At 34.8% G+C, this 14579-nt stretch overlaps 1 protein-coding gene across 2 annotated transcripts in view; it reads right to left on the bottom strand.

The window, feature by feature from the left end:
- Positions 1-259: 259 nt before the first annotated feature.
- The window catches only part of FOXN2 (forkhead box N2), a 65540-nt gene continuing 51220 nt past the window's right edge, over positions 260-14579 (bottom strand). For both annotated transcript variants that reach the window (XM_030827697.1, XM_030827698.1), the window contains exons 5-6: positions 6147-6215; positions 260-4628 (exon numbers count right to left, since the gene is read on the bottom strand). In XM_030827697.1, coding sequence (XP_030683557.1) covers positions 4105-4628; positions 6147-6215 — 593 coding nt within the window. In that variant the 3' untranslated portion in view covers positions 260-4104. The remainder of the gene's footprint in view (positions 4629-6146; positions 6216-14579) is intronic.

Raw genomic sequence — 14579 nt, 5'->3', positions numbered from 1 at the left:
TTTCAGATATATGTAAATTAATAGGAAAAGAAGTTTAACTTTAGAAGATACTAATTTAATGTCGTTTTAGCTTTCAATAATTAACATCTAAAAACCATAAAAAATACTTTAAAAAAATTTTTGAAATTACACTGTATTTTTCATTTCCTTGACTCCAATTTGAATGGAAAGTGTGTGTAGAAGTATAAGCCATCACATCTGCCCTACCACCCTTCTCCTGTCCCACCCTATCCTACAACAGATCAGAGAAAGCACAAAAAATGTTATAAAACAAAATTTATTATGCAATACTTTCTCATAATGAATTGCATCTCTTTGGTAAAAATAAACTTTATAAACATTTTAATAATCAGAGATTAGATACAAAAACTAAGTATTTGTAAGTTGTTTTTAATATGAGCAAAGACTGGCAACTGAGAAGTGGTTCACTTGTGACTGGTCATCTACTGGCAGTTATAACTCAAACCGGGACAATTTTTATGCTACATCAGAAGAGGATAAGGAAACAGTTTGATAACAAATTTGTTGAATCAGAAAGCATTCTTACACTTTCATTTCAAAATAAATAGTTACAATCAATTGGCAATTATACATTTTCATACACTATATGATGGCAACATAATACTTTAAGCACTTAGTTTAATAAGAAATGTACAACGATTTAAAAAATAAGTTTTAACTATGGCACTGGCAGTTAGATGCAAAGAATATGCTTTAAGAAAAAAATGGCAGGTATAACATTAAAATACTCAAATTCGCCTTTCAATAAATATTTTTACTACATCATTAACATACTGAAGTAAACCTGGTTTAAATCAAAGCTTACACATTTCAAACTAAAAAAAAAATAAAAAAAAAAACACCTGTAAGATATATGTAAACCAGAAAGCCTCAAAGTTTCTTAGATAAATGCTATGATCTTCACAAAAGGGTGTTAAGTTGTTGTAGCATTTAAGACAATGGTCTTTACAGCTTTGTGAAGCATTCACATCTGTTGCTTAAATTGCTGGGAAAGGCCTCCTGGTCTACGAAAACACATACACTCCCTCCTTAACACATTCTCTAGTTTGACTTTGTGCTAAAGTATATTTAACCGAACATCTAATATGAGCCCTTTACATAATGCCTCAGAAAGTAGCAAAAGAAAAAAATATATATACTAAACTTTACTATATACAAAGGAATCCAAGTTAAAAGAAGTCATGCTGGCTATGAGGACAGGAAAGGCTTGAAGGTGGAAAAAGGGAGGTGATCTACCTTTTCCATGAATTCAGGTAATCTGTTTTCTTTCTCTGAATTTGAAAAGTAAAATAATAACTGATTTAGTAATATATTGCACAAAAAAAACTTCAAAAATATATATTCAAGAAACGCTGATTCTGTTTGGGATGTGAAGATGAACAATTGTGTTGAATCAAAGCTTTTTACTAGGGATCTATTATAAACTGGAATCAGCTGCAACAAAACATACTCTTTTTGACATAAGGCAAATTATATGTTAGCTTATATCACAGTTTTAGGATATGCTGGAAAACATGTAACCTCCTTGGAGTTTCTAAGTTGACTTTATTACAGGAAAGTTTGTATATTATAGGGAATACAATTTCCAGGCCATAGGACTTGGAATGACTCTACTTAATTGTGTGGTTATTAGTCATGTTTCTCAAAACACCTGAGGAATGAGAGCGTAATCTCAATGGAAGTAGTAACTGGAGGACCATAATTTAAAAGGTTATTCCCCTTGAAAATAACTGACTTGGTATATTAGCAAGTGGAAGGTGATGCATTAAATTATGTTTAAGAAACTGTAAAATATTGTGTAACCTCTCCCTGTTAGCTTTCAGTGCACAAGTGTTTATCATCCTTGCTAGTGATGAATATAACTTAAACATTTAAATTCATGGGAAGAGTGAATAAAAAGGAAGAGAAAAATCAAAAGATGTGAAGAATTACTGTTAACGTACATCAAGACAAAATAACTTTGAAGATCCCCATTAGAGCTGGAACTAACTCTGCTTCTCTTAGATCACTTTCCTTTTCTTATAAAGAGTAATTATCTAATGGACAGAAACCAGGTAGCACATTTGTGATACAGAATTTCCGCAGAACAAAATAAATTGGTGCCAGATCACTGAAACACTGTTCCTAAGGTCTATCCGGAGGCTATGCTAAATAACTTAAAAACAGTTATTAAAATGATGTGTATAATCTCTTTATTATTTATACTGTAGTTAAAGCATTTTTGGGTTTTTGGTGTTTTATTCACTGTCTATAATAAAAGTTAACTTGGTTTAGCCATTTCCTGTAGATGTGATCGATCTAAAGAAAAAACCCAAATACCTCATCCTGCATATTTAAGAGTTTTCATTATTAACAAATTTAAAAATTACTATATTTTGACAGCACCAATTCATTAATGTGGCTATCCAGGTTAAATTAAATTTAACATGGAAACAGAACAGAGAACATTAATACTGTTATCCCTGACTTAAAGTCTTGTCAATCGAAAAAAAAGTTTTTAAGATCATTTTTCTCATTTGACAGTTTTGCCAAAATAAAAATTAAAAGTTAAAATATTTGTATCTTAAAAAATGCTTTATAGTCATAGAAACAGCTGAAAGCAAATCAACATCATGACCCTGACTGTGCATGTGTGTGTATGTATGTGTACATATGTATACAATCTATCAGAATGAAAACGAGGTCATTGTCTATGACTTAGGATGTAGCATAAGACTGAACTTTTAGAAAGTTGCTTCCACCATTGTAAAAAAAGATACAATAAGTAAGTTTAGTTCAGCATCCTGTTGTTTCTGAATAATCTAATCAAATTATACAAATGATACTATGAAAAACTGTCTCATATAAGCAGACTGTTCAAATAGTTAAGACACTTAGTCAAAGCACTTTTGGAGTAGTACCAGAAAATCTTTTTTCTCGTGGATCAATGGCACTATAGGTTATTACACGGCCTCCTCTAAAGGGTGTATTGCATAAGATCAAATTTTATATGAATTTTGAAATTCATGAAGGTATTTTGTCTGTAAAATTGCATTAAGTCTATTGATTTAATTTGGTATACTTATAAATTTAATTCATACAAAGCTTGGACAGAAGTTTTTTCCTAAATGACCTACTTTATTGATATGATAACATGCAGTCAGTACTCAAAATGTTTCATTTCACTCCATTCCTATTATAAGATTCTCAGAATACAGTACATGTGGCAGGCAAATGAAAGATCTCTTATTACAAGTGTGTCAAAATGGGTGTACTCCATAACACACTTAATTGGCTATATCCTCTCACTGGATAACTTATACTCAACAAAGGCAGCTAGTGGCTAAAACTTAATGTTTGCAAAGCACTTTGGGAAAGAATAAAAGGCCCCAATAAATGCTATGCAGTATCTGTGAAGTAAAGACACTTCAAAGCTACCATTCTAATAGGAATTGGGAGTGTTCTTTAATGAAATGACACCACAAAATTGTCTTTTCTAAATCTTAGAACTCTTTGTTGTATTCTCTACCTATGTAACCAAAAGAAACTTTCTAAACATCAGGATATTTTTCAATTTATGTTTGTCTTTGCTCACACGACAACAAAAAAAAAATTAAAAACAAATTAAGAGAAAGTAAAAAAATTTCAATCTTATGTTACCGGATTGTGTGTCAGGAGAGAATTATATGAAAAATACATCAGCAAAATTTTTAGCTGGTTCAGTAACTATAGTTACAGATTGGAAAAGAAAATGAAAAAAATTTATAGAGTTGCCAAATCTTACATTCTGACATATTAACAGAAGAAAGGATTTTTGTCCCACAAGTTTAAGACAGAGGCTGGGGATTTTCTTATATAAAAATTTTCAAATCTTGGGACACATTTATCACAAAAATTATGCTTTTAGGACTTCACATCATGTATTTCTGATCAGGCATGATCCTAACAGCAATTGTTTGATAACAATTTTAAAAACCAAAAATGTTTTTAAAGAAATAAGTAATTAGTATCCTTTCCCTACCCTAAAACTAATGAAGTCCATTATGGCTTTGATATCCCTTGTAAAGAATTAAGTGAAAGAGTATTGCCACACTTTAAGTATTTCTATTTTTTCCGTTGCTTTTGATTTTGTGTCTTTGCAGTACTTATTAGGGAACCTAAACATGTACGAATTCCAGCAAGGTGGAGCAGAGATCCAGCTGCCTCTTTGAGCTCCTCATCAATTTCTCGACATGTCTGTTTTCGCATCTTTTTGCCTGACTGCCCTTTTTCAGAGACTTTTGCACAAGGCTGTGATGCATAGCCACTGTCTCCAAGAGGATCATCTTCATAATCAACGTCTGTATCTTCTTCACTGTGAAATCCTTCACTGCCATCACTTCCCACATGGCTATTCTTTGGAATAAATTCATATACCTCATCCACAGAAGACAGGGAAGACACGCTAGACCTGGATGCACAACGCTGTGCTGCCATGCTACTTGCACTGTAATTGTGATCTTCTTTTGGATCAATGCTGGTGGCTAAAGAATCACTCTCTTGTAATCGCACAGCACTGGGATGATGAAATGCATTGCCGTAACTCCTCTTTTTTTGGAACGCTGTTTTAAGAGGAAGAGGCTTCTCACCTGTGGAAAATAAAAGTTCCATCAATAGGTCAAATATGTTTGGTTGCAAAAACAGACCAATTTTAAACTACTACATTACTCTTGAGCAGCAAATGTTTTAGATTCATGAAGCTTTGTAGATTTTTTATTTTTTTACCCAGATCACATCATTTTGCAAGCATTAATTTGAAACATTTAAAAACCATTTAACAATGTCTTGACTTTTCTATAGAATATATAACTATTTTGAATTGCTTACAAAGAATGCCTCAATATGAATGTACCACTGTTTAGCTAATCACTTTCATGTTAATATTTAGGCTGTTTCCAATTTTTCATTAGTATAAATCATGCTGCAATACAAATCCTTCTGGATGCCTTTTCTTGAATATATGCAAGTAATTTTTAAAAAGAGATATAAAAAAATTGCTAAGGGATATATACATTTAAAATTATAATTGGTATTCTCAAATTGCCCTCCAAAATGGTTGTACCAATTTACTCCCAACAGTGTATGACAAAACTTATTCCCTACTTAACACCATTCTCAATTACTTAAATTTTTTACAATTTTATGGACAAAAAAGTTACCTCAATATTATTTCATTTTGTGTTTCCCGAATTTCTAGAGAAGTTGCACATCTTTTCACATGTGTATTGCCCACATACATTTCCTCTTCTAAGATCCACCTAGTCATATTATTTTGCTGACTTTTTGGTTGAACTGTTTTCTTATTTCTTACTTGTAGAATCCTTTTATGTATACACTTGATACTAATCCTTTGTTATATATGGAAAAAACATGTCTCCAGCACTTTATGTCACTTTTCTTAGATATATTTTGTTGTCAGAATGCTTTTTTTTTGGAGACAGAGTCTCACTCTGTCACTCAGGCTGGAGTGCAGTGGCATGCTCATGGCTCACTGCAACCTCCACCTCCCATCTCAGCCTGCTGAGTAGCTGGGACTACAGGCATGCACCACCACATCGGGCTAATTTTTGTATTTCTTGTAGAGATGGAGTTTTGCCATGTTGCCCAGGCTGGTGTGGAACTCCTGGTCTCAAGTGATCCACCTGCCTTGTCCTCCCAAAAGTGCTAGGATTACAGACGTGAGCCACCATGCCTGACCAGAATGCTAAAATTTTGATGTTTTATTAAATTTACCCATTTTTTTCTTTATGGATTTTGCATTTTGTATCTTAAAGAAAGCTTTTCCTAGTCCAAGTTCATAAATATACTTTACTTACTATATTTTCTTGTTTATAGTTTTCATTTTTACTTTTAGCTCTTCGAGCTCATTTTCTGAATACATTTTTCTTCATTTCTTGGTCAATGTAAGAAAAATCACAGCATTAACTTCAATCTCTCAATTGCTCACATAAATTAATGAAAGTATAATAAAACAGAAACTGAGTTACTCAGATCAAAATACAATTTGGTTGGAAAGAAGTAATTTTGTCTGTAATAGTTATTTTATAGTCTAGTTTAAATGTGAAAAGGCACTAAAATTTTTTTTTTAAAAAGGCATGATTACTTACATTCTAAAATTCCTTGTTCTATAGAAGTATTTAAAAGCATCATTGCAGCAGCAGCATCGATATCAGATTCTGAAAAGGGAAAAAATAATAATATTAATGTTCTTTATAAAGGAGAGGCTATTGTAAGTATTTGCAAGCCCCCAAAGATAACCAGTGTTACAATGTTGGTGTATATTCTAAGAAAGCATAAACACACATTAAACAAAAATGAGATATTATATATTATTCTGAAGTCTGATTTTGTTCACTTAAAATCATGAAACAGTTTTGTGAACAATATTGTATAAAAGAGATGGAGAGGTACCAGAAATAATGCAAGTTCTCTTCTTTAATTATTCACAATGAAAACGAAAACTTAAACTGTATTTCAGTAAGGTTTCCCGTTAAACAGACTAAATTAGCTAAGAACGTACATCGTTACTCCTTTTTTTTTGTTTTTTGCATTTTTACTTGAATACTATCATTACCTATGCATATCTGCAGTTATGAAGTACTATGTTAATTACATGCCAGTTGCAGGAGATAAAAATATGCAATTCGTCAGTCTAGGTCATGTAAACCTATAAATGCTAAGTGAATAATTATGCAGAAACAAAAAGAATTAGTATTGTTTTTAGTCATGATTAGGGTTAGGGTTAGGGTTACAAGTAAGACCAATTTATATAATATTCATGAAGTCAAATGGATACTCCATTAAAAATGGGCTTTAAAAGACTGGCAAAATCAGCAGGTTCTACAACAGATAAAGTTATGCTCTCATACCTACTTATATTTACTGCTGTTAAGTTCTTCATCTTGGTGATATATTAGTCTGAATAACTAAAGAAAAGCAAAATGGTATAATCTAAATTACACCATTAATAATTAGAAAAGTTAGAAAATGTTTATAAATTTTAGCTTACAAAAAGACATTTAAAGTAAGACTCAGACATGAAATTTCTAATCTATATCTGAAAAGTGGAAATTTTTATTACCATAAAGATTTCCTATTTACTTTCAATGTCTAATTTAAAAGTTATTGTAGATAATAAAGCCATGAAGATACTGACTTGTTTTCTCTCCAACTAGACCATCAACTCTCTTAAGGTAGGAAATGCTATTGTTATTGATAACATTAACAGGCTTAAGCAAATCAGATGTTGGCCGCTATGAGACAGCACATAATACTATACCTCTTTTTCCCCAAGTAAAATGTGACCTCATGATCCACAGCTAATATCTTACTGAATGGGGAAAAGCTGAAAGCGTTTCCTCTAATAACTGAAACAAGAAAAGGATGCTCACTCTCACCACTCTTAGTCAACACAGTACTGGAAGCCCTAGCCAAAGCAATTAGGTAACAGAAAGAAATAAAAGGCATCCATGTTGGAAGAGAGGAAGTCAAATGTCCCCGTTTGCAGACAATAGGATCTTATATATAGAAAAAACTAAAGAGTCTACCAAAAAACTCTTAGAACTGATAAAGTCAGTAAAGTTGCAAGATACAAAATTAATACACAAAGTCAGTAATATCTCTATACACAAAACAACAAACTAGCTGAAAAAGAAATCAAGATGGCAATCTCATTCACAATAGCTACAAAAAATAAAATCAAAATACCTACAAAAAAGTTGAAGACAATACAAATAAACATCCCATACTCATGGATAGGAAAAATTAGTATTGTTAAAATGACAATACTACCCCCAAAGCAATCTATAAATTCTATCAAAATACCAGTGATATCCTTCACAGAAATATAAAATAATCCTGAAAGTTGTATGGAACTACAAAAGACCCCAAATAGGCAAAACGATCTTGAGCAAAAAGAACAAAACTGGAGGCAAAATATGAACAGACCTGAAAATATACTACAAAGTTGTAGTAACCAAAAAAGCAAGGTACTGGCATAAAAATAAGACACATAGACCAATGGAACAGAGTAGAGAACCTGGACATTAATTCACATATTTACAGCCAACTAATTTTTTTTAATGTATTTTTTTTTTTTTTTTTTTGGAGACAGTCTTGCTCTGTCACCCAGGCTGGAGGGCAGAGTGTTCTTGGGTCACTGCAACCTCCATCTCTCAGGTTCAAGTGATTCTTGTGCTCAGCCTCCTGAACAGCTAGGATTACAGAGGCGTGCCACCACACTCGGCTAATTTTTGTGTTTTAGTAGAGATGGAATTTCACCATGTTGGCCAGGCTGGTCTCAAACTCCTGGCCTCAAGTGATCTGCTTGCCTCGGCCTCGCAAAGTCCTGAGATTACAGGCATGAGCCACCGCGCTCGCCCCAGCGGACTGATTTTTTACAAAGGTGCCAAGAATACTAACTGGGGGAAAGACAGTTTCTTCAATAAATGATACAAAGGAAATTGGATATATATCTACAGGCAGAAGAATGAAACGAGACTCCCACTTCTCATCCTATACAAAAATCAGCCCAAAATGGATCAAAGACCTAAATGTAAGAACTGAAACAATAAAACTACCAGGAGAAAACAAAGATGAAACACTTCAGGACATCGGTCTGGGAAAAGATTTTATGAATGAGACCTCAAAAACATAGGTAACAAAAGCAAAAATAAACGGAATTATATCAAACTAAAAAGCTTCTGCACAGCAAAGAAACAATCAACAGTGAAACGACAACCTACAGAATGGAATAAAATATATGCAAACTACTCATCTGACAGGGGATTAACATCTACAATATAAAAGGAACTCAAGCATCTCAACAGGAAAACAAACAAACAAACCAAAATCCTCTAATTTAAAAATGGGCAAATGATCAGAACAGACATTGCTCAAAAGAAGACATACAAATGGCCAAGAAATTTAAAAAAATTAAGAGGAAAGAGAAATAGAGTGTTGGGTAAAGTGGTTACGATTTTAAATATAGAGGTCAGAGAAGTCCTGAAGGAGAAGGTAGGCTACAGTTGGACAAAGACCTCAGGGAGGGAAAGAATGATATCTGAGGGAAAAGAGTATTGGGCAGAAAGAAAAGCAAGTACAAAGGATTTGAATCAATGATGCCCACATGCCACATCCAAGAGGCTAGCAAAAACAATGACCTCTCCAATTCCTGTCTTTTAGGATGAAGCCTAAGACAATTCTTTTTGAGTTCAATATTCTAACACGTCTGAAGAAAAGATGCAGCCGCTAGCCCATATTGTGTCTCTGTGTGAGTTGGAAAAAAAGTAAATCTTCTTCCAGGTGAATGGTTCCCTATTCAAGGCACACAGCTAGAAGAATGGAATGTGGGCTGAATTTCAGGCCCCACTCACTGCCTTAAGCCAGGTGGACTTGCAGAGGGCACAACTTGCATGCAAAAGCCCCAACAGAGAGATTACTTCTCCATAAACTAATTTTTCTTTTTTTTTTCTTTTCTTTTTTTGAGACACAAGGTCTCCCTCTGTCACCCAGGCTGGAGTGTAGTGGCACAATTATGGCTCACTGTAGCCTCAACCTCCCGGGCTCAAATGATCCTTCCACCTTAGCTTCCCAAGTAGCTGCGACCACAGGCATGTACCACCACACCTGGCTAATTTTTATTTTTATTTTTTGCAGAGATATGGTTTTACTGTGTTGTCTGAGCTCAAGTGATCCTCCCGCCTCAGGCTCCCAAAGTGCTGGGATTACAGGTGTGAGCCACTGTGCCCAGCCTAATTTTTCTTTTTAATAAAAAGGATCTACCTTGTTTCCAATTTTATAAAAGAGGAAGGTGATGGTAAAATAATCTAACAAGGAAATGCATTATAATGAGAAACCAATTACAGAAACTTTGTCTTATAAATGAAGCACCTATAAATTCTACTTACTAAAAAATTAGTGTATCTCTAACTTGACTTCTTTTTTTTGAGATGGAGTTTCACTCTTGTCGTCCAGGCTGGAGTGCAATGGCGCCATCTCAGCTTACTGCAACCTCCGCCTCCTGGGTTCAAGTGATTCTACTGCCTCATCCTCCTGAGTAGCTGGGATTACGGGCACTTGCCACCACACCCAGCTAATTTTTGTATTTTTAGTAGAGATGGGGTTTCATCATGTTGGTCAGGCTGGTCTCGAACTCCTGACCTCAGATGATCCACCCACCGTGGCCTCCCAAAGTGCTGGGATTACAGGCGTGAGCCCCCGACCTGGCCTAACTTGACTTCTTTTAACAAACATCCATTATGATTCAAGGAACATTATTTTGAAACACAACACCTAAAACTGATAAGAGGCTTATCCTGATAACATAAGAAAGCTACATGAACACCATTTCTGAATATTGTAAAGTGATAACAAAATTAAGTACTGTTTCTATAAAGTAGAATGGTAGGAAAAATACTCCTAAGATTTATTTATTGTAGATAACTTATTACAGCCAAATTAATTTGAATTCTCCAACATGAAATTAACTTTGTGAAACCAAACACTTCTTTGCAAAAGGATTTTGCCGGTATCTTATTTGTTTAAAACATTTATAAGTATGCTTCCTGCAATGCCTTGCCAATTAACTGTGAAAAAAAGTTTAACTTCAACATTAAAAATAAGCAATGAATGACCCAAAATACCATCATAATTGAGACTACCTGATTATCAATGATTTGTCCAAGGTACAATCTTGAACTTCGTGGAACAAAACCAATAAAAATTCTCTGGGTAGAACTTACAATTTTTAATTATAGTACCTAATCTATTTTTGTTGATTGGTTCGTTATTTATCAACAGGGTCTCACTCTGTTGTCCAAGCTGGAGTGCAATGGTGCAATCATGGCTCACTGCAACTTCCACCTCCCAGGTTCAAGTGCCCACCTCAGCCTCTCATGTAGCTGGAAACACAGGTGTGCACCACCACGCCCAGCTAATTTTCATATTTTTGGTAGAGATGGGGTTTCACCATGTTGCTCAGGCTGGTCTTGAACTCCTGAGGGATCCGTCTCGGCCTCCCAAACTGCTGGGACTACAAGCATGAACCACCGCGTTCAGCCAATTTTGCTATTAAATGTAAACTGAAGACTCATTTGTTTATTGTCACATTTGAAAACACTTCATAATGGTATTTTTTCATTGATAAAGTACTTTATGCTATTTTAAAGGTGGCTCTGTTTTTAAAAACAATAACACTATTAGCTATATTATCTAACATATCCAGTTCATAAGGAACCAAAATTTGATAGTTTCAAACATGCTACTGATTTCATAACTGGTTCAAACAAAACTGTGTCAAAACCGTGAATTTGGCTAAGTGTGGTGGCTCACTCCTGTAATCCCAGCACTTTGGAAGGCCAAGGTGGGTGGATCACTTGAGCTCAGGAGTTCGAGACCAGCCTGGCCAATATGGTGAAACCCCATCTCTACTAAAAATACAAAAATTAGCCAGGTGAGGTCGTATGCGTCTGTAATCCCCGCTACTTGGGAGGCTGAGGCAGGAGAATCGCTTGAACCCAGGAGGTGGAGGTTACAGTGAGCGGAGATCGTGCCACTGCACTTCCAGCCTGGGTGACAGACTCTGTTTCAAAAAACAAAAAATGAACAACAATTTTAAAAACCTGTTAATTTGTGCCTGTTGGTTTTTATTTCCTTAACCTTGATGGTGGGAAATTATTAAAAATAATTAAAAACAATTCAAAGACACTAGTTTTAGCTATATGAGAGTAAGGTTATAAGTCGAGTATATTTCTGTTGTTTGATTCTCAGTCCATTTGTGTAAGGAATGATATGAGAACTATAGAAATAATTCAAATGGTATAAGCTTTGTAGTAACTACAAAAGGATTTATTGTCTCTATCAAAACTAATATAAACATTTGCAGAGCATCCAGATGGAGAAGCTGTCTCTTGTAATTCTCTGAAGTAGAAGAATAGTTTCAATAAATTACCAACACTTTAAGCTGTCTGGACCACTGGTTTAGTTTCATTTCAGTAAGACACAAATCTTAGATTTACATGTAGCCCTAACAACACCATCAACTATCTTAATTTTATATCTGTTTGTAGTATACCAGGTGCTTTTAGCAGTTAGTGTAACTACTAAAATTTACTAACTGGAATGTGAGTTCCATTTTTGTCTGCTTTGTTCACTGATGTACCTTGGTGTCTAGAACAGCTCAGTAATATTTTTAAACAGGTGAATTTACTCTAAATACACACCAAACCAAACTATTGACCAAAAAAAATTTTGTTCTGCTATCTCAGTATGAGAAGCCTGTGTCTCCTGCAATCTATTAGACCATGTCATAACACTGATATTGTCACATAAAATTAGTCATTGTAAGTTGATCAAGAGACAACAAACACACTGCTGCAGCTGTTTAGGCTGATAACAGTTTTTGGAGTTCTAAGCCTAATCTCTCCCCTTAGTTTTCCGTGTCTAAAGGTAGCTGTAATATAATGATCAGTAAAGATGATTCTATGAAGTGTTAGATGAATATGTAAGTTTTAATATTGGAGGCCAATGATAATACCTAAGTGATCTTTATAAAACATAAAACTGACAATGTCACTTCACTATTTAAAGTTCTTCAGCAAGTCTCCCAGTGCCACTTATCTAGTAGGAGTCAGGCTTTGAAATTAGAATTATTCAATCTGAATCCTTCTTTGCCACTTACTAGTTGTGTGACCTTGAGAAGTTACTTCATCTCCCCAAACTTCGGTTTGCTTATTTGTAAAAGAGGGGCAGCAATACCTCAGAGGGTTGTTTTAAGGATTAAATTATATAATACATGCAAAGCATCAAGTAAGCAACTTAAGGCTTATTAATTGTTGTAGGCAGAGGAGGATGTTGAAAGTCCTTATTATGCTAAATAAGCTCTTAAACTTCTGCTACATTTGCCTTGCCCACGCAAATGACCGCACCTACCTGGTCTATATCAACGTGCCAGACAGATTCCCAGCAACTGCCAGACATCTTTCTCTATTGTTATGATTCTCTCTGCCAGGGAGAACTTTTGTTCCACAAAGTCTGAGGTTGTACCTTGGACAAATCGTTGATAATCAGGTGTTCTCCACCTTTTTTTTTTTTGGAGTCTCACTCTGTCGCCTAGGCTGGAGTGCAGTGGCGCGATCTCAGCTCACTGCAATCTCCACCTCCCGAGTTCAAGTGATTCTCCTGCCTCAGCCTCCCGAGTAGCTGGGATTACAGGCATGTGCCACCACATACCCAGCTGATTTTTGTATTTTTAGTAGAGATGGGGTTTCACCATGTTAGCCAGGCTGGTCTCGAGCTCTTGATCTCATGTAATCCACCTACCTCGGCCTCCTAAAGTGCTGGGATTATAGGCGTGAGCCACCATGCCCAGCCAAAGTATATATTTTCTAAGAGCAGGGCCTGGGTCTCTCATCTATGCATATCCCAAGGAACCTCCAACAGTGTCTGGCACAAGGAGTGTGGCTCAACAGTATTAGTTGTAATGAATGTCTAATCCACCTGGTGTTTTTTAAACTTCTCTCTAGAAATAATATAAAGAGGCAAGAGAAAACTTCCTCAGAAATATACCCCAAAACAACCAAGTTCAAAAATAAAATTTTCTAAATTTTTGTGAGGTTTTATGTTTTCTTCCCTTAAAATTCATGGAGAATTTTGTATTATATTCCAGGACAGATGTGCATTTGTTTTAACCTAGAATGCCAACGACCTCCCCACTAAGTTAATTATTACTAGAGGAATAGGCCTAAGACTCATGCATATAGGAATGGAGGTAAGGAGCTGGTAGCACTAGACAGATGATGCATAATATGTATAAGTCATTAGATGAAGAAGTACCTGTGCCCTACTAATGAAAAACATGCAGCTGAAACTAGCAGCAAAAACTTGTGGAAATGTCTGTTCCCCAAAGAAAGAAATAATTTGGATAGAATAGAACAAGGGCAAGAAAAGACTTTAAGTAGACTCCAGAATTCACAAAGAAAATGTTCTCAAAATATGTACACGAACTGAGCTTTAGAGAATAAGTGTCAGACTTTATTGAGGCAATACAAAGATAAAGGCGTTTTGGCAATAGCTAAATGTAAAGAGAAACCACATTTACTGATGTAGGTAACAGGAACATGGATATTTGTCTTAAGTTAACACAGAACATTATTTGAAACAGATCCCCTATCCATTTAACTTCTTTGCAGGGTTCTCTAGAACTTTTTCATATTCTTTTCCTCCTTTATTTTTAAAGATATCAGCACACTGCTTCTGAGGCTCAGTTTAGTATAGTTCCAAAGACCCAAAATATTTCTGATACACAGAAAGGTTTTCATCTGAAATTTTCTGTTTTTAAAGGTTATGAAAATGTCTCTAGGCTCCAAAGCAACACTAGAAAAACTGATTTTAATACACTACTAACCTACAAGAAGAAAAAAACCCACTAATTCAGAATTTTGATATGCTTTTAAGAAGTCAACTTATTACCTTTTAAAATTAAAGTTCTTCAGATTAAATAACCTACAGGAGAAATATCTTCAAGCATATTCTAATTCAAG

The sequence above is a fragment of the Nomascus leucogenys genome, chromosome 14 (genome assembly GCF_006542625.1).
Source record: "Nomascus leucogenys isolate Asia chromosome 14, Asia_NLE_v1, whole genome shotgun sequence".
Taxonomy (NCBI): domain Eukaryota; kingdom Metazoa; phylum Chordata; class Mammalia; order Primates; family Hylobatidae; genus Nomascus; species Nomascus leucogenys.
This window is presented reverse-complemented; position numbering and strand designations above follow the sequence as displayed.